General features: G+C 48.5%; 1 protein-coding gene across 1 annotated transcript in view; it reads left to right on the forward strand.

The window, feature by feature from the left end:
* The window catches only part of LOC134928721 (neurogenic locus notch homolog protein 1-like), a 163,793-nt gene that overhangs the window by 140,807 nt on the left and 1,264 nt on the right, over nt 1–21,722 (forward strand). The window contains exons 12-15 of the mRNA XM_063924736.1: nt 5,378–5,473; nt 16,178–16,273; nt 17,679–17,780; nt 18,651–18,756. Of these exons, the coding sequence (XP_063780806.1) occupies nt 5,378–5,473; nt 16,178–16,273; nt 17,679–17,780; nt 18,651–18,756 (400 nt within the window). The remainder of the gene's footprint in view (nt 1–5,377; nt 5,474–16,177; nt 16,274–17,678; nt 17,781–18,650; nt 18,757–21,722) is intronic.

Here is a 21,722-nt window from a genome sequence, read left to right on the forward strand (position 1 = left end):
TCAGCGTGTATGTAATACAGAATACTGTATAATAGTAACAATGACGGGCGTTACTGTACCTGGTGTAATGTCAGCGTGTATGTAATACAGAATACTGTGTAATAGTAACAATGACGGGCGTTACTGTACCTGGTGTAATGTCAGCGTGTATGTAATACAGAATACTGTGTAATAGTAACAGTGACGGGCGTTACTGTACCTGGTGTAACGTCAGCGTGTATGTAATACAGAATACTGTATAATAGTAACAATGACGGGCGTTACTGTACCTGGTGTAACGTCAGCGTGTATGTAATACAGAATACTGTGTAATAGTAACAATGACGGGCGTTACTGTACCTGGTGTAATGTCAGCGTGTATGTAATACAGAATACTGTGTAATAGTAACAGTGACGGGCGTTACTGTACCTGGTGTAACGTCAGCGTGAATGTAATACAGAATACTGTGCAATAGTAACAATGACGGGCGTTACTGTACCTGGTGTAACGTCAGCATGTATGTAATACAGAATACTGTGTAATAGTAAAAATGACGGGTGTTACTGTACCTGGTGTAACGTCAGCGTGTATGTAATACAGAATACTGTGCAATAGTAACAATGACGGGTGTTACTGTACCTGGTGTAACGTCAGCGTGTATGTAATACAGAATACCGTATAATAGTAACAATGACGGGTGTTTCTGTGCCTGGTGTAACGTCAGCGTGTATGTAATACAGAATACTGTGTAATAGTAACAATGACGGGCGTTACTGTACCTGGTGTAATGTCAGCGTGTATGTAATACAGAATACTGTGTAATAGTAACAATGACGGGTGTTACTGTACCTGGTGTAACGTCAGCGTGTATGTAATACAGAATACTGTGTAATAGTAACAATGACGGGTGTTACTGTACCTGGTGTAACGTCAGCGTGTATGTAATACAGAATACTGTGCAATAGTAACAATGACGGGTGTTACTGTACCTGGTGTAACGTCAGCGTGTATGTAATACAGAATACTGTGTAATAGTAACAATGACGGGTGTTACTGTACCTGGTGTAACGTCAGCGTGTATGTAATACAGAATACTGTGTAATAGTAACAATGACGGGTGTTACTGTACCTGGTGTAACGTCAGCGTGTATGCAATACAGAATACTGTATAATAGTAACAATGACGGGCGTTACTGTACCTGGTGTAACGTCAGCGTGTATGTAATACAGAATACTGTGTAATAGTAACAATGACGGGCGTTACTGTACCTGGTGTAATGTCAGCGTGTATGTAATACAGAATACTGTGTAATAGTAACAGTGACGGGCGTTACTGTACCTGGTGTAACGTCAGCGTGAATGTAATACAGAATACTGTGCAATAGTAACAATGACGGGCGTTACTGTACCTGGTGTAACGTCAGCATGTATGTAATACAGAATACTGTGTAATAGTAAAAATGACGGGCGTTACTGTACCTGGTGTAACGTCAGCGTGTATGTAATACAGAATACTGTGCAATAGTAACAATGACGGGTGTTACTGTACCTGGTGTAACGTCAGCGTGTATGTAATACAGAATACTGTGTAATAGTAACAATGACGGGTGTTACTGTACCTGGTGTAACGTCAGCGTGTATGTAATACAGAATACTGTGCAATAGTAACAATGACGGGTGTTACTGTACCTGGTGTAACGTCAGCGTGTATGTAATACAGAATACTGTGCAATAGCAACAATGACGGGTGTTACTGTACCTGGTGTAATGTCAGCGTGTATGTAATACAGAATACTGTGCAATAGTAACAATGACGGGTGTTACTGTACCTGGTGTAACGTCAGCGTGTATGTAATACAGAATACTGTGCAATAGTAACAATGACGGGTGTTACTGTACCTGGTGTAACGTCAGCGTGTATGTAATACAGAATACTGTGTAATAGTAACAATGACGGGTGTTACTGTACCTGGTGTAACGTCAGCGTGTATGTAATACAGAATACTGTGTAATAGTAACAATGACGGGTGTTACTGTACCTGGTGTAACGTCAGCGTGTATGTAATACAGAATACTGTGCAATAGTAACAATGACGGGTATTACTGTACCTGGTGTAACGTCTGCGTGTATGTAATACAGAATACTGTGTAATAGTAACAATGACGGGTGTTACTGTACCTGGTGTAATGTCAGCGTGTATGTAATACAGAATACTGTGTAATAGTAACAATGACGGGTGTTACTGTACCTGGTGTAACGTCAGCGTGTATGTAATACAGAATACTGTGTAATAGTAACAATGACGGGTGTTACTGTACCTGGTGTAACGTCAGCGTGTATGTAATACAGAATACTGTGTAATAGTAACAATGACGGGTGTTACTGTGCCTGGTGTAACGTCAGCGTGTATGTAATACAGAATACTGTGTAATAGTAACAATGACGGGTGTTACTGTACCTGGTGTAACGTCAGCGTGTATGTAATACAGAATACTGTGTAATAGTAACAATGACGGGTGTTACTGTACCTGGTGTAACGTCAGCGTGTATGTAATACAGAATACTGTATAATAGTAATTAGTAACAATGACGGGTGTTACTGTACCTGGTGTAACGTCAGCGTGTATGTAATACAGAATACTGTGTAATAGTAACAATGACGGGTGTTACTGTACCTGGTGTAATGTCAGCGTGTATGTAATACAGAATACTGTGTAATAGTAACAATGACGGGTGTTACTGTACCTGGTGTAACGTCAGCGTGTATGTAATACAGAATACTGTATAATAGTAACAATGACGGGTGTTACTGTACCTGGTGTAACGTCAGCGTGTATGTAATACAGAATACTGTGTAATAGTAACAATGACGGGTGTTACTGTACCTGGTGTAACGTCAGCGTGTATGTAATACAGAATACTGTGCAATAGTAACAATGACGGGTGTTACTGTACCTGGTGTAACGTCAGCGTGTATGTAATACAGAATACTGTGTAATAGTAACAATGACGGGTGTTACTGTACCTGGTGTAACGTCAGCGTCAGTGCCGTTTCTAGCGGCGGGCGAGCCGTGCAACCGCACGGGGCGCCCGCCGCGGCACTTTGTGACTACTCCTCTCCTCCCTCTCTCATCCCCCGAGCGCTCCTGCTCGGGGGGCGGGGCTTCGCGGAATGACGCGTTTGCGTCGTGACGTCACGACGCAAACGCGTCATTTCGCGAAGCCCCGCCCCCCGAGCAGGAGCGCTCGGGGGGAGAGAGAGGGAGGAGAGGAGGACTGGAGATAACCATCGACAGAGGAGGCGGCCGGCGCGCGGGACCCGAAGAGCGGCAAGTTGTAAGTATACTATTCTCTCTCTCTCTCACCCTCCCTCCCTCCCCCCCCTCCCCCACTTGACACCTGCCGCACTGTGTAAAATGGGGATACCTGCCGCACTGTGTAAAATGGGGGCACCTGCCGCACTGTGTAAAATGGGGATACCTGCCGCACTGTGTAAAATGGGGATACCTGCCGCACTGTGTAAATGGGGATACCTGCCGCACTGGGTAAAATGGGGGCACCTGCCGCACTGTGTAAAATGGGGATACCTGCCGCACTGTGTAAAATGGGGATACCTGCCGCACTGTGTAAATGGGGATACCTGCCGCACTGTGTAAAATGGGGGCACCTGCCGCACTGTGTAAAATGGGGATACCTGCCGCACTGTGTAAAATGGGGACACCTGCCGCACTGTGTAAAATGGGGGCACCTTCCGCACTGTGTAAAATGGGGATACCTGCCGCACTGTGTAAAATGGGGACACCTGCCGCACTGTGTAAAATGGGGGCACCTGCCGCACTGTGTAAAATGGGGGCACCTGCCGCACTGTGTAAAATGGGGGCACCTGCCGCACTGTGTAAATGGGGATACCTGCCGCACTGTGTAAAATGGGGGCACGTGCCTGCGTACTGTGTAAAATGGGGGCACGTGCCTGCGTACTGTGTAAAATGGGGACACCTGCGTGCGTACTGTGTAAAATGGGGACACCTGCGTGCGTACTGTGTAAAATGGGGACACCTGCCAGCGTACTGTGTAAAATGGGGACACCTGCCTGCGTACTGCCTGCCTGCCTGCCTATCTGCCTGCCGCACTTTGTAAAATGGGGACACCTGCCTGCCGCACTTTGTAAAATGGGGACACCTGCGTGCGTACTGTGTAAAATGGGGACACCTGCCAGCGTACTGTGTAAAATGGGGACACCTGCCTGCGTACTGCCTGCCTGCCTATCTGCCTGCCGCACTTTGTAAAATGGGGACACCTGCCTGCCGCACTTTGTAAAATGGGGACACCTGCCTGCGTACTGTGTAAAATGGGGACACCTGCGTGCGTACTGTGTAAAATGGGGACACCTGCCAGCGTACTGTGTAAAATGGGGACACCTGCCTGCGTACTGCCTGCCTGCCTATCTGCCTGCCGCACTTTGTAAAATGGGGACACCTGCCTGCCGCACTTTGTAAAATGGGGACACCTGCCTGCCGCACTTTGTAAAATGGGGACACCTGCCTGCCGCGCTGTGTAATATGGGGACACTTGCCTGGTGTAATGTGTAAAAAGGGGACTTTTTTATTTTTATTTTTTCCCCCTGTGGTGGGTGTGATATCAGACGAGGCCACGCCCACTGTAATGAGACCACGCCCATTTCAATCAGGCCACACAGCCTTGTCGGGAGTGCGCGCGCCTTCGGCGCGCGCATGCTTTTTTTCTGGCTATATGGGGGGGGGCACGCAATTTTTTTTTATAGCAATGTGGGGGGGGGGGGGGGGGCGCATTTTGAAATCTCGCACTGGGAGCAAAATTGTCTAGAAACGGCCCTGGTCAGCGTGTATGTAATACAGAATACTGTGTAATAGTAACAATGACGGGTGTTACTGTACCTGGTGTAATGTCAGCGTGTATGTAATACAGAATATTGTGTAATAGTAACAATGACGGGTGTTACTGTGCCTGGTGTAATGTCAGCGTGTATGTAATACAGAATACTGTGCAATAGTAACAATGACGGGTGTTACTGTACCTGGTGTAACGTCAGCGTGTATGTAATACAGAATACTGTGTAATAGTAACAATGACGGGTGTTACTGTACCTGGTGTAATGTCAGCGTGTATGTAATACAGAATACTGTGTAATAGTAACAATGACGGATGTTACTGTACCTGGTGTAATGTCAGCGTGTATGTAATACAGAATACTGTGTAATAGTAACAATGACGGGTGTTACTGTACCTGGTGTAACGTCAGCGTGTATGTAATACAGAATACTGTGTAATAGTAACAATGACGGGTGTTACTGTACCTGGTGTAATGTCAGCGTGTATGTAATACAGAATACTGTGTAATAACACTGGTTTCCCTGCAGCGGTGTGCGAGTTACCGTGCGCTAATGGTGGTCGCTGTGTAGCGCCTCACACCTGCCATTGCCCATCTGGATACAGCGGAGAGCAGTGCCTGACACGTAAGACATCTGGGTGGGCTGGGAAATGAATATCAGGTAACGTAGCCACTTAGGGGAAATGATATGCCGCTCTGAGGGGTCTGTTGGTGGTATGCAGTATATAGTTGGTTTTAGTTGGTATTCATGTACACCAAACAGTGCTGCAATCTGGTATCCGGTGTTCCGGCGATTCCGTTTTCTGCTGGTTTCCGCAAAGCTTCCATTCTGTACGTGATGAAGTACTTTCTGCATATGAGCCGGCTCCTTGAATGATGCTCTTTCTGCGCATGTGCTGGGGTCTTATAGAGATACCTCTCTGTGCATGTGCTGGGGTCGTCTAGAGATACCTCTCTGTGCATGTGCTGGGGTCGTCTAGAGATACCTCTCTGTGCATGTGCTGGGGTCTTATAGAGATACCTCTCTGTACATGTGCTGGGGTCTTCTAGAGATACCTCTCTGCACATGTGCTGGGGTCGTCTAGAGATACCTCTCTGTGCATGTGCTGGGGTCTTCTAGAGATACCTCTCTGTGCATGTGCTGGGGTCTTCTAGAGATACCTCTCTGTACATGTGCTGGGGTCTTCTAGAGATACCTCTCTGCGCATGTGCTGGGTCTTCTAGAGATACCTCTCTGTGCATGTGCTGGGGTCTTCTAGAGATACCTCTCTGTACATGTGCTGGGGTCTTCTAGAGATACCTCTCTGTACATGTGCTGGGGTCTTCTAGAGATACCTCTCTGTGCATGTGCTGGGGTCTTCTAGAGATACCTCTCTGTGCATGTGCTGGGGTCTTCTAGAGATACCTCTCTGTGCATGTGCTGGGGTCTTCTAGAGATACCTCTCTGTGCATGTGCTGGGGTCTTCTAGAGATACCTCTCTGTGCATGTGCTGGGGTCTTCTAGAGATACCTCTCTGTGCATGTGCTGGGGTCTTATAGAGATACCTCTCTGTGCATGTGCTGGGGTCTTCTAGAGATACCTCTCTGTGCATGTGCTGGGGTCGTCTAGAGATACCTCTCTGTGCATGTGCTGGGGTCTTCTAGAGATACCTCTCTGTACATGTGCTGGGGTCTTCTAGAGATACCTCTCTGTACATGTGCTGTGTCTTCTAGAGATACCTCTCTGTGCATGTGCTGGGGTCTTCTAGAGATACCTCTCTGTACATGTGCTGGGGTCTTCTAGAGATACCTCTCTGTACATGTGCTGGGGTCTTCTAGAGATACCTCTCTGTACATGTGCTGGGGTCTTCTAGAGATACCTCTCTGCGCATGTGCTGGGTCTTCTAGAGATACCTCTCTGCGCATGTGATGGGGTCTTCTATAAATATCACTCCGTACATGTGCTGGGGTCTTCTAGAGATGCCTCTCTGTGCATGTGCTGGGGTCTTCTAGAGATGCCTCTCTGTGCATGTGCTGGGGTCTTCTAGAGATGCCTCTCTGCGCATGTGCTGGGGTCTTCTAGAGCTACCTCTCTGCGCATGTGCTGGGTCTTCAAGAGATACCTCTCTGCTCATGTGATGGGGTCTTCTATAAATATCACTCCGTACATGTGCTGGGGTCTTCTAGAGATACCTCTCTGTGCATGTGATGGGGTCTTCTATAAATATCACTCCGTACATGTGCTGGGGTCTTCTAGAGATACCTCTCTGTGCATGTGCTGGGGTCTTCTAGAGATGCCTCTCTGCGCATGTGCTGTGGTCTTCTAGAGCTACCTCTCTGCGCATGTGATGGGGTCTTCTATAAATATCACTCCGTACATGTGCTGGGGTCTTCTAGAGATGCCTCTCTGTGCATGTGCTGGGGTCTTCTAGAGATGCCTCTCTGTGCATGTGCTGGGGTCTTCTAGAGATGCCTCTCTGCGCATGTGCTGGGGTCTTCTAGAGATGCCTCTCTGCGCATGTGCTGGGGTCTTCTAGAGCTACCTCTCTGCGCATGTGCTGGGTCTTCTAGAGATACCTCTCTGCTCATGTGATGGGGTCTTCTATAAATATCACTCCGTACATGTGCTGGGATCTTCTAGAGATACCTATCTGTGCATGTGATGGGGTCTTCTATAAATATCACTCCGTACATGTGCTGGGGTCTTCTAGAGATACCTCTCTGTGCATTTGCTGGGGTCTTCTAGAGATGCCTCTCTGCGCATGTGCTGTGGTCTTCTAGAGCTACCTCTCTGCGCATGTGCTGGGTCTTCTAGAGATACCTCTCTGTGCATGTGCTGGGGTCTTCTAGAGATACCTCTCTGCGCATGTGATGGGGTCTTCTATAAATATCACTCCGTACATGTGCTGGGGTCTTCTAGAGATACCTCTCTGTGCATGTGCTGGGGTCTTCTAGAGATGCCTCTCTGCGCATGTGCTGGGGTCTTCTAGAGCTACCTCTCTGCGCATGTGCTGGGTCTTCTAGAGATACCTCTCTGCTCATGTGATGGGGTCTTCTATAAATATCACTCCGTACATGTGTTCGGGTCTTCTAGAGATGCCTCTCTGCGCATGTGCTGGGGTCTTCTAGAGATACCTCTCTGCGCATGTGCTGGGGTCTTCTAGAGATACCTCTCTGTACATGTACTGGGGACTTCTAGAGATACCTCTCTGTACATGTGCTGGAGTCTTCTAGAGATACCTCTCTGTACATGTGCTGGGTCTTCTAGAGATACCTGTCTGCGCATAGGCTGGGTACTTCTAGAGATACCTCTCTGCACATGTGCTGGGTACTTCTAGAGATACCTCTCTGCGCATGTGCTGGGTACTTCTAGAGATACATCTCTGCACATGTGCTGGGGTTTTCTAGAGATACCTCTCCGCACATGTGCTGGGGTCTTCTAGAGATACCTCTCTGCGCATGTGCTGTGTCTTCTAGAGATACCTCTCTGCGTATGTGCTGGGTACTTCTAGAGATACCTCTCTGCACATGTGCTGGGTACTTCTAGAGATACCTCTCTGCGCATGTGCTGGGTACTTCTAGAGATACCTCTCTGCACATGTGCTGGGGTCTTCTAGAGATACCTCTCCGCACATGTGCTGGGGTCTTCTAGAGATACCTCTCTGCGCATGTGCTGGGATCTTCTAGAGATACCACTCCACGCATGGGCTGGGGTCTTCTAGAGATACCTCTCTGTGCATGTGCTGGGGTCTTCTAGAGATACCTCTCTGCACATGTGCTGGGGTCTACTAGAGATTCCTCTCTGCGCATGTGCTGAGTTTTCTAGAGATACCTCTCTGCACATGTGCTGGATCTTTTAGAGATACCTCTCTGCACATGTGCTGGGTACTTCTAGAGATACCTCTCTGCACATGTGCTGGGTCTTCTAGAGATACCTCTCTGCGCAGTGCTGGGGTCTCCCAGAGATACCTCTCTGTGCATGTGCTGGTGTCTTCTAGAGATACCTCTCCGCACATGTGCTGGTGTCTTCTAGAGATACCTCTCCGCACATGTGCTGGGGTCTTCTAGAGATACCGCTCTGCGCATGTGCTGGGATCTTCTAGAGATACCACTCCACGCATGGGCTGGGGTCTTCTAGAGATACCTCTCTGTGCATGTGCTGGGGTCTTCTAGAGATACCTCTCTGCACATGTGCTGGGGTCTACTAGAGATTCCTCTCTGCGCATGTGCTGGGGTCTCCCAGAGATACCTCTCTGTGCATGTGCTGGTGTCTTCTAGAGATACTTCTCCGCACATGTGCTGGTGTCTTCTAGAGATACCTCTCCGCACATGTGCTGGGGTCTTCTAGAGATACTGTACCTCTTTGCGCATGTGCTGGGTCTTCTAGAGATACCTCTCTGCGCAGTGCTGGGGTCTCCCAGAGATACCTCTCTGTGCATGTGCTGGTGTCTTCTAGAGATACCTCCCAGCACATGTGCTGGTGTCTTCTAGAGATACCTCTCCGCACATGTGCTGGGGTCTTCTAGAGATACTGTACCTCTTTGCGCATGTGCTGGGTCTTCTAGAGATACCTCTCTGCGCAGTGCTGGGGTCTCCCAGAGATACCTCTCTGTGCATGTGCTGGTGTCTTCTAGAGATACCTCTCCGCACATGTGCTGGGGTCTTCTAGAGATACTGTACCTCTTTGCGCATGTGCTGGGGTCTTCTAGAGATACCTCCCCGCGCATGTGCTGGGGACTTCTAGAGATTTCTCTCTGCGCATGTTCTGGGGTCTTCTAGAGATTCCTCTCCGCAAATGTGCTGTGTGTTCTAGAGTAACCTCTCTGCGCATGTGCTGTGTCTTCTAGAGATACCTCTCTGTGCGTGTGCTGGGGTCTTCTATAGATACCTCTCTGTGTATGTGCTGGGGTCTTCTATAGATACCTCTCTGTGCATGTGCTGGGCCTTCTAGAGATACCTCTCTGCGCATGTGCTGGGATCTTCTAGAGATACCTCTCTGCGCATGTGCTGGGATCTTCTAGAGATACCACTCCACGCATGTGCTGGGGTCTTCTAGAGATACCTCTCTGCACATGTGCTGTGGTCTACTAGAGATTCCTCTCTGCGCATGTGCTGGGTCTTCTAGAGATACCTCTCTGCGCATGGGCTGGGTACTTCTAGATAAACCTCTCTGCACATGTGCTGGGTCTTTTAGAGATACCTCTCTGCACATGTGCTGGGTCTTCTAGAGATACCTCTCTGCGCAGTGCTGGGGTCTTCTAGACATACCTCTCTGTGCATGTGCTGGTGTCTTCTAGAGATACCTCTCCGCACATGTGCTGGGGTCTTATAGAGATACTGTACCTCTTCGCGCATGTGCTGGGGTCTTCTAGAGATAGCTCCCCGCGCATGTGCTGGGGACTTCTAGAGATTTCTCTCTGCGCATGTTCTGGGGTCTTGTAGAGATTCCTCTCCGCAAATGTGCTGTGTATTCTAGAGTAACCTCTTTGCGCATGTGCTGTGTCTTCTAGAGATACCTCTCTGCGCATGTGCTGGGACTTCTAGAGATACCTCTCTGTGCATGTGCTAGGTCTTCTATAAATATCTCTCTGCGCATGTGTTGGGTATTCTAGAGATACCTCTCTGCCCATGTGCTGTGTCTTCTAGAGATACCTCTCCGCACATGTGCTGTGTCTTCTAGAGATACCTCTCTGCGCATGTGCTGGGGCCTTCTAGATATACCTCTCCGCACATGTGCTGTGTCTTCTAGAGATACCTCCCTGTGCATGTGCTGTGTCTTCTAGAGATACCTCTCTGCGCATGAGCTCGGCCTTCTAGAGATACCGCTCTGCGCATGTGTTTGGTCTTCTAAAGATACCTCTCTGCGCATGTGCTGTGTCTTCTAGAGATACCTCTCTGCGCATATGCTGGGTCTTCTAGAGATACCTCCCTGTACATGTTCTGGGGTCTTCTATAAATACCACTCCGCACATGTGCTGAGTGCCTCTCTGCGCAAGTGCTAGGCCTTCTAGAGATACCTCCCTGTGCATGTGCTGGGGTCTTCTAGAGATACCTCTCTGCGCATGTGCTGTGGTCTTCTAGAGCTACCTCTCTGCGCATGTGCTGGGTCTTCTAGAGATACCTCTCTGTGCATGTGCTGGGGTCTTCTAGAGATACCTCTCTGCGCATGTGATGGGGTCTTCTATAAATATCACTCCGTACATGTGCTGGGGTCTTCTAGAGATACCTCTCTGTGCATGTGCTGGGGTCTTCTAGAGATGCCTCTCTGCGCATGTGCTGGGGTCTTCTAGAGCTACCTCTCTGCGCATGTGCTGGGTCTTCTAGAGATACCTCTCTGCTCATGTGATGGGGTCTTCTATAAATATCACTCCGTACATGTGTTCGGGTCTTCTAGAGATGCCTCTCTGCGCATGTGCTGGGGTCTTCTAGAGATACCTCTCTGCGCATGTGCTGGGGTCTTCTAGAGATACCTCTCTGTACATGTACTGGGGACTTCTAGAGATACCTCTCTGTACATGTGCTGGAGTCTTCTAGAGATACCTCTCTGTACATGTGCTGGGTCTTCTAGAGATACCTGTCTGCGCATAGGCTGGGTACTTCTAGAGATACCTCTCTGCACATGTGCTGGGTACTTCTAGAGATACCTCTCTGCGCATGTGCTGGGTACTTCTAGAGATACATCTCTCCACATGTGCTGGGGTTTTCTAGAGATACCTCTCCGCACATGTGCTGGGGTCTTCTAGAGATACCTCTCTGCGCATGTGCTGTGTCTTCTAGAGATACCTCTCTGCGTATGTGCTGGGTACTTCTAGAGATACCTCTCTGCACATGTGCTGGGTACTTCTAGAGATACCTCTCTGCGCATGTGCTGGGTACTTCTAGAGATACCTCTCTGCACATGTGCTGGGGTCTTCTAGAGATACCTCTCCGCACATGTGCTGGGGTCTTCTAGAGATACCTCTCTGCGCATGTGCTGGGATCTTCTAGAGATACCACTCCACGCATGGGCTGGGGTCTTCTAGAGATACCTCTCTGTGCATGTGCTGGGGTCTTCTAGAGATACCTCTCTGCACATGTGCTGGGGTCTACTAGAGATTCCTCTCTGCGCATGTGCGGAGTTTTCTAGAGATACCTCTCTGCGCATAGGCTGGGTACTTCTAGAGATACCTCTCTGCACATGTGCTGGATCTTTTAGAGATACCTCTCTGCACATGTGCTGGGTACTTCTAGAGATACCTCTCTGCACATGTGCTGGGTCTTCTAGAGATACCTCTCTGCGCAGTGCTGGGGTCTCCCAGAGATACCTCTCTGTGCATGTGCTGGTGTCTTCTAGAGATACCTCTCCGCACATGTGCTGGTGTCTTCTAGAGATACCTCTCCGCACATGTGCTGGGGTCTTCTAGAGATACCGCTCTGCGCATGTGCTGGGATCTTCTAGAGATACCACTCCACGCATGGGCTGGGGTCTTCTAGAGATACCTCTCTGTGCATGTGCTGGGGTCTTCTAGAGATACCTCTCTGCACATGTGCTGGGGTCTACTAGAGATTCCTCTCTGCGCATGTGCTGGGGTCTCCCAGAGATACCTCTCTGTGCATGTGCTGGTGTCTTCTAGAGATACTTCTCCGCACATGTGCTGGTGTCTTCTAGAGATACCTCTCCGCACATGTGCTGGGGTCTTCTAGAGATACTGTACCTCTTTGCGCATGTGCTGGGTCTTCTAGAGATACCTCTCTGCGCAGTGCTGGGGTCTCCCAGAGATACCTCTCTGTGCATGTGCTGGTGTCTTCTAGAGATACCTCCCAGCACATGTGCTGGTGTCTTCTAGAGATACCTCTCCGCACATGTGCTGGGGTCTTCTAGAGATACTGTACCTCTTTGCGCATGTGCTGGGTCTTCTAGAGATACCTCTCTGCGCAGTGCTGGGGTCTCCCAGAGATACCTCTCTGTGCATGTGCTGGTGTCTTCTAGAGATACCTCTCCGCACATGTGCTGGGGTCTTCTAGAGATACTGTACCTCTTTGCGCATGTGCTGGGGTCTTCTAGAGATACCTCCCCGCGCATGTGCTGGGGACTTCTAGAGATTTCTCTCTGCGCATGTTCTGGGGTCTTCTAGAGATTCCTCTCCGCAAATGTGCTGTGTGTTCTAGAGTAACCTCTCTGCGCATGTGCTGTGTCTTCTAGAGATACCTCTCTGTGCGTGTGCTGGGGTCTTCTATAGATACCTCTCTGTGTATGTGCTGGGGTCTTCTATAGATACCTCTCTGTGCATGTGCTGGGCCTTCTAGAGATACCTCTCTGCGCATGTGCTGGGATCTTCTAGAGATACCTCTCTGCGCATGTGCTGGGATCTTCTAGAGATACCACTCCACGCATGTGCTGGGGTCTTCTAGAGATACCTCTCTGCACATGTGCTGGGGTCTACTAGAGATTCCTCTCTGCGCATGTGCTGGGTCTTCTAGAGATACCTCTCTGCGCATGGGCTGGGTACTTCTAGATAAACCTCTCTGCACATGTGCTGGGTCTTTTAGAGATACCTCTCTGCACATGTGCTGGGTCTTCTAGAGATACCTCTCTGCGCAGTGCTGGGGTCTTCTAGACATACCTCTCTGTGCATGTGCTGGTGTCTTCTAGAGATACCTCTCCGCACATGTGCTGGGGTCTTATAGAGATACTGTACCTCTTCGCGCATGTGCTGGGGTCTTCTAGAGATAGCTCCCCGCGCATGTGCTGGGGACTTCTAGAGATTTCTCTCTGCGCATGTTCTGGGGTCTTGTAGAGATTCCTCTCCGCAAATGTGCTGTGTATTCTAGAGTAACCTCTTTGCGCATGTGCTGTGTCTTCTAGAGATACCTCTCTGCGCATGTGCTGGGACTTCTAGAGATACCTCTCTGTGCATGTGCTAGGTCTTCTATAAATATCTCTCTGCGCATGTGTTGGGTATTCTAGAGATACCTCTCTGCCCATGTGCTGTGTCTTCTAGAGATACCTCTCCGCACATGTGCTGTGTCTTCTAGAGATACCTCTCTGCGCATGTGCTGGGGCCTTCTAGATATACCTCTCCGCACATGTGCTGTGTCTTCTAGAGATACCTCCCTGTGCATGTGCTGTGTCTTCTAGAGATACCTCTCTGCGCATGAGCTCGGCCTTCTAGAGATACCGCTCTGCGCATGTGTTTGGTCTTCTAAAGATACCTCTCTGCGCATGTGCTGTGTCTTCTAGAGATACCTCTCTGCGCATATGCTGGGTCTTCTAGAGATACCTCCCTGTACATGTTCTGGGGTCTTCTATAAATACCACTCCGCACATGTGCTGAGTGCCTCTCTGCGCAAGTGCTAGGCCTTCTAGAGATACCTCCCTGTGCATGTGCTGGGGTCTTCTAGAGATACCTCTCTGCGCATGTGCTGTGTCTTCTAGAGATACCTCTCTGCGCATGTGCTGGGCCTTCTAGAGATACCTCCCTGTGCATGTGCTGTGTCTTCTAGAGATACCTCTCTGCGCATGTGCTGGGTCTTCTAGAGATACCTCCCTGTACATGTTCTGGGGTCTTCTATAAATACCTCTCTGCGCATGTGCTAGGCCTTCTTGCGATACCTCTCTGCGCATGTGCTGGGGTCTTCTAGAGATACCTCTCTGCGCATGTGCTGGGGTCTTATAGAGATACCTCCCTGTACATGTTCTGGGGTCTTCTATAAATACCTCTCTGTGCATGTGCTGGGGTCTTCTTGCGATACCTCTCTGCGCATGTGCTAGGCCTTCTAGAGATACCTCTCTGCGCATGTGCTGGGGTCTTCTAGAGATACCTCTCTGCGCATGTGCTGGGCCTTCTAGAGATACCTCCCTGTGCATGTGCTGGGGTCTTCTAGAGATACCTCTCTGCGCATGTGCTGGGGTCTTATAGAGATACCTCCCTGTACATGTTCTGGGGTCTTCTATAAATACCTCTCTGTGCATGTGCTGGGGTCTTCTTGCGATACCTCTCTGCGCATGTGCTAGGCCTTCTAGAGACACCTCTCTGCGCATGTGCTGGGGTCTTCTAGAGATACCTCTCTGCGCATGTGCTGGGGTCTTCTAGAGATACCTCTCTGCGCATGTGCTGGGGTCTTCTAGAGATACCTCTCTGCGCATGTGCTGGGGTCTTATAGAGATACCTCTCTGTGCATGTGCTGGGGCCTTCTAGAGATACCTCTCTGTGCATGTGCTGGGGTCTTCTAGAGATACCTCTCTGCGCATGTGCTGGGGTCTTCTTGCGATACCTCTCTTCGTATGTGCTGGGCCTTCTATAGATACCTCTCTGTGCATGTGTTGGGGTCTTCTAGAGATACCTCTCTTCGTATGTGCTGGGCCTTCTAGAGATACCTCTCTGTGCATGTGCTGGGGTCTTCTAGAGATACCTCTCCGCACATGTGCCCTGGCAGTAGGGAAGACTGATGAAAGACAGAGAAGTAACCAGCTGCCCTGCACTTCCGGCATTGAAGCTCACATTACGTCATCTGAGAAGGTGAATGTGAAACCTGCGGAGACCTTTCCGTTCTTTTATGAATCGCACTCATCATACAAAAGTATGGTGATGCGATCCTGACACAGAGCGGATGCGCCGCCGGACAAATAATGACCTTCCCTGGGATGACCCACTGTATGAATAAAATGAAGCTATGAAACCCCCAGGGCTATGTCACTAGGCCTCTCTTTATGTAGATATTACATCACCTATGGAGGAGTCGCCTCCGCTTACATGTACACTAAACAGGATGTGACGTTACAGCAAGGTTATATTCAGGGGCGCAGAAAGGGGCAGGAGGGTCCCACTAAGGGGCCAATCACCCAAAATGGGGGGAGAGTATTTGCATTGGACAAGGCCATTACACACACACACACTTACATATATACACACACACTCACATATATACACACACACACACTCACATATATACACACACACATACTTGGCCACACCCCCTCTTATTAGCGTTGCACATACAGTGAGTGAATGTATAAGTGGTGCATACTGTATATGCACCCTCACACTCCCATGGCTGTGTTAGGAGTTACACATACTGTAAGATATACACAACAATAAAACTAGTATAAAGATGAAAAGCAGAATGTATGCTTTCTATGGGGCGTATTTCAAAGTTATGGTAAATCTAAAATGCTGTAAGACATCACAACAGGCCTCTTGTACGTCTACATGCTCTTACTGCACTGTGTGTGCCCCTTTACCCACCTCACCGAGGGCAACACATGTGTGTTATGTGCGGCTCAGGCATCCATGCATTTTACCCAGCACAAAACTAAATCGCCTCCCAAGTGAATATTTCCTTTACTAAAACCCTGACTTTCTGCCACCAGCGCTCTGTTACCCCCCATGCCAGAACGGAGGGAAATGTATTGATGTCAACAAGTGTGTGTGTCCCAGTGGGTGGCTTGGTGCACGCTGCCAGATAGGTAAGGAATCATGGCTCACTAATAGATATATAAATTACTCTCTGGTTCAGTACAAGCTACCTTCTATTGTGATAACGTTCCAGAGTCCAATAGGTAATGCAGTCATGGCATAACAACAGATAGGGGAGGAGTCATGTGATATAGTTATGGCACAGTGTCAGGAGTCATGTGATATAGTTATGGCACAGCATCAGATAGGTGAGGAGTCATGTGATAAAGCTATGGTGCAGTGTCAGGAGCCATGTGATATAGTTACGGCACAGCATCAGTAGTCATGTGATATAGTTGTGTCAGAGTGTCCAATAGGTGAGCAGTCATGTGATATAGTTATGGCACAGTGTCAGATAGGTGAGGAGTCATGTGATATAGTTACGGCACAGCATCAGGAGTCATGTGATATAGTTGTGGCACAATGTCAGATAGGTGAGCAGTCATGTGATATAGTTATGGAACAGTGTCAGATAGGTGAGCAGTCATGTGATATAGTTATGGAACAGTGTCAGATAGGTGAGCAGTCATGTGATATAGTTACGGCACAGCATCAGGAGTCATGTGATATAGTTATGGTACAGTGTCAGATAGGTGAGTAGTCATGTGATATAGCTATGACCTTTGCTCCCCCACCTGTTGCAGCTGTAGGGGAGCCGTAAGAACCCAGGGACAGCAGTGAGAGATGGAGTGAGTGATGGGGCGGTGAGCTAGCAGCAGGTCTCATGACTTAGAAGCAGGTCACTGAGGTGGACAGTTATGTCAGTTATATAGGGAGATTCAAATGTTTAAAAAGTCAGGAAAAAACAGACACCCAACCGACTTTTCAAACATTTGAATCTCCCCCATAGAGTATTTTAAGGCTTTAAATCCAAAATCCAATGGGGTTTCTCTGCACAGGTTTTAATCCTGTTTGTGACGCCAAATTTTCACAGGTGATACCCCGACACGTGTGTTTTGGGGTATCACACGGTTATGGCACAATGTCAAATAGGAGAGGAGTCATGTGATAGACTTGCGGCACAGTGTCAGATAGGTGAGGGGTCATGTGATATAGCTATGGCACGGTGTCAGATAAGTGAGAAGTTGTGATATAGTTATGGCACGGTGTCAGATAGGTGAAGAGTTGTGATATAGTTATGGAACAGCATCAGATACAGTAGGTAATGTATTCTGTTAGACTTTACATGTAGTTATGGCACAGTGTCAGATAGTTGATGGATCATGTGATACAGTTATGGCACAGTGTCAGATAGATGACGGATCATGTGATACAGTTATGGCACAGTGAATGACAGATATGGAATAATATTCTGCATTGCTCTGCAGTACGTTGTAATTGTGTAATACGATGAATCACGTTGGTTTCTGCATGCTGCCAGATAGGTTATACATCTGATTGCACCTTCTATTTCAGAGCCTATTCGCTGTGAGAAGCCATGCCAGAGTGGAGGCAGATGTATAGGGTACAACCTCTGCCAGTGTCCTGCAGGATTCCTGGGGCCCCAGTGTGAATCAGGTGAGGCCGAGACGTGAGAAACATCCATCGTCCACCTGGTTCTCAGTAGCCGCCGCCTCCTAATAGTGATCTACACACGACTGTTCTACCCGGCAGGTGTCATGTACTGTATGGGGTATATGGTGATAAAGCTGCCTCATGTGCCTGGGCGATATCATTTCTCCCATCTGTGGTTGTGTTGGACATCTGAATATTTGATGGACTAGATACACAAAGCTCATTATTACAGTTAATTAGCATCAGACGTATCCGTGCATAAAGGATTTGTGTCTTATGGAGGGATTCTCAGGCTTGTACACATACGGTGGGGAAGGGGGGGGGGGTAAGCGGTATGAGTTTAATGTCAGGGATTTCCTGTAATGTAATCACAGATAAAGTGTTACGGTGAGGTGACCTGGACCCTCTTCCACAATACAATAAGGGGACGGTCAAGTTTCAGCACTCTAGAGAGGGCAAATATTGTACAGATGATGAAAGGGGCCAGACAGGAACACAGGCAGCGCCAGGCCCCATAGCAAAGCTTATGGGAGGGTCCAGCAAGTTCACTCTCCTAAAACCTACGCACTGTTCTTGTTGGCACGCACGGGGCTTGTGCGTGCGTAGTGAGAGCAGGGTGGTGCGCCGGGATAGTGGCCAGCATTGACGGGTCACTGGAGCTTGTATCTAGCAGAAAGCAGTCCACAAGTGATATACACGGTGTGGGGAGAGCGCGGCTGAGACCGCTAGGACATGAGGACACTTCGGTGAGTGTGGGAGATCCGGAGGGAGAAGCTGCCACAGATGTGGACGCACTACTGTCAGCTGCTCCATAACATGTATGTACCGTACGTGGGACTTTGTATGTGACCCGTGCACTCTGTGTCATTCCAGCTGTGACCGAGCCCTGTGTACCCCCCTGCCAGCATGGGGCGTCCTGTAAACCATACAATAAGTGTGAGTGTGTGACTGGCACTGCAGGACATCGCTGCGAGAAGCTGTAAGTGGCCATCGCTACGTGGGTACTGGGAAATGAGGCACCTGGCAGGAAGGGCTGTAATGTGGGCAGAGGAATGAGGCACCACAGGCAAGATGGATGAATAGAACGAACATCTTCAGCAAACATCAAGGGAAATTTACTAAGCTCCCGATTTGATTGGAGATTGCATGTTCATTACTAAACACAAACCTCGTCAGAGTACAACTGATTCGTATTGAGATACACGGCCGGGCACACATGTATGAACACATAGACCATCGTCCAAACACGGCTGTATGTTCACATACACCTCATAGAACAAGGGAATTTACTAAGGTTTCGTATTCTCAATCACCGCCGACCATAGCCAGACACTGCCGGACATGGGGGGTAATTCTGAGTTGATCGCAGCAGGAATTTTGTTAGCAGTTGGGCAAAACCATGTGCACTGCAGGGGAGGCAGATGTAATATGTGCAGAGAGAGTTAGATTTGGGTGTGGTGTGTTCAATCTGCAATCTAAATTGCAGTGTAAAAGTAAAGCAGCCAGTATTTACCCTGCACAGAAACAAAATAACCCACCCAAATCTAACTCTCTCTGCACATGTTACATCTGCCTCCCCTGCAGTGCACATGGTTTTGCCCAACTGCTAACAAAATTCCTGCTGCGAGCAACTCAGAATTACCCCCATGGATGGAATTAATACACAAATAGAGCTCTCGCATAGACCTGCTTCTGGCTGGCGTGTTTGGAGAATCATGCACGGATCCGTGAGGTCACACGTGCTTCTCTGTGTAAAAGTGTGTAAAAGAGTTAAAATTCAGAAAAAAAATGATGTGGAATCCCCCCTCCTGAATATAACCAGCCCCGGTCTCCTGGTTTTAAAAATACAGGGCGGGGGGGAATTGCATAGGGTCTTCCCATATTCTAAGAACCAGCACCGGGTTCTTGGACTGGCCCTGGTTCCAGAAATACAGGGTGGGGGTCATAGGGGGTCCCCTGTATTTTTTAAACCAGCAGCAGGCTCCACTAATGAAGGAGGTAATGCCACAACTGGGGGACACATTTATATTGGTCCCTTTGGTGTAGAATTACCAACTCAACTAGTCAGCCCTGGCCGGGGTTCCTGGTAGAGTGGGGACCCTCCAATAAAAGGGCCCCCCCCTCTAGGCACCCAAGGGCTATGGCTGCCACCCCTGGGCGGGAGGTAGTGACTTCATAGTTGTGTTAAAAAACATAATAAATATTGTCTTTATAGAGTAGAATTATAGGTCCCAGCAAGCCTTTCCACCATGCTGGTTCTTGGCGAACCACAAGTACCAGCATGCAAGGCATTAAAGGGCCCGCTGGTACCTGTAGTTCTACTGTAAAATAAATATTCCAATAAAGACAACACACATACCGTGATAGTAGACCGTTAATAAAACATACTTACACACTCACATATACTTACCTACATACAGTACCACGTAGAGAATCGGTCCCCTTGTCCACATAGAATCCATAGGACACCTGTAATAAAAAAAGAATACACTCACCTATTTCCAGTGTACATCGGTCCTCTTCTGTCCATGTAGTTATCCACCAGGTTAAAAATACCAAACCACAGCTATCCCAGACCAGATCGGACATGTAGAAGTGTGTGTATATACACTTCTACAATGCGACTGGTGCCCCGTCACGTGGCTAATGTCACTAGAGGGACCCGACAGCCAATCAGGAGCCACTGCCATAGCAACAGCTGCCTGATTGGCTTTGCTCTCCCAGGGCTCAGCCTATCACTGTTTGCCCATAGCAGTGAATGGAGATGCTCGGCTCCATTCATTCCTATGGTGGGAACCTCTTAATTAGAAAAACCACAAGGGTCATCCCCAACTGACCTTGTGGTTAGAGGGGGAAACCTCATGGTCAATTGGGGTTGACCCTTGTGGTTCTTCTCATTTATATTTCCTAAAGGCCATCTTTTTTGCTTTCACAATACTTGCTACAGTACTTCTCTCACAAACCACACCGTCTCCTGGTGCTTTTCCTAACACTTTTGATACAAAGGTCTGTTGCCTTTAATATTGCACTTTTTAATGTTTCCCACCTCTCCTGCACTGCTTCCAAGTTCCAATCCACCAAAGAATCGCTTACACATCTCCCCAGCCCTACAATATCAGCCTTCCTCAAATCCAATATGTAGCTGAGCGATTACCAGCTGGCTGCGCATGGTCACACGGTCTCACTGCTCACGCACCAAGGTACCTCTGTGATGCCTCTCCTGCTGAGTGACTGACGAGGGTGCATTTGAGGGAGGTTATGGGCAGTAGTTAGCAGACGTGTCTAAACTTTCAGCTGCAATCTTGTGGTAAGAAAACATGGCGCTAGCATCTCGGATCCCGTCGCCATTCTGCATGACCATAGACTTACGCCGGACCGCAACAATGGAAGCGTCTGCAACTGCCACAGCTGCTTGTATATGAGAAGCCGCAGTTGGGTGTCTCTATACATTTCCAGGCGGCAACATTAACAGACTGTATTATTGCGCATTAGCTGCGCACGGGATTAAAGCTGCGGATGCATTAGTGCACGTCTCTGAATAAGTAAAGTGAAAGAACAATAATTGTACATAGATACACGCAGGGTGATTGCACGTTCCGTGGCAGGAGGTTGGCACGCCACCGTCTCTCTATGAACACTGAGTCTCCCGCCTAAGCTACTTCATATCTACATTTACTGTTTTATATTTTAGTTTCAGAGAGGAATATATCACTTTGTACCGTATACTGAAATACTCTGTGCTGTCTTAGACTTTCCACAGCTGTCCTCCATCTTCCCCTACCATCTCCCTTCCTATAATTAGAAAATGTTTATTACTTTTTCGTGTTCCCTTTAAGCTGTCTCTTTAAAAGGTGGAGGCGACCGGACTGGGGGGAGGGGTAAAGTGGAGTTGACAGGAGTTGAGTGAGATGCGAGGGGAAGAGGTGACTCTGGGAAGGGGGGTGA

Source organism: Pseudophryne corroboree, chromosome 5 (assembly GCF_028390025.1).
Source record: "Pseudophryne corroboree isolate aPseCor3 chromosome 5, aPseCor3.hap2, whole genome shotgun sequence".
Taxonomy (NCBI): domain Eukaryota; kingdom Metazoa; phylum Chordata; class Amphibia; order Anura; family Myobatrachidae; genus Pseudophryne; species Pseudophryne corroboree.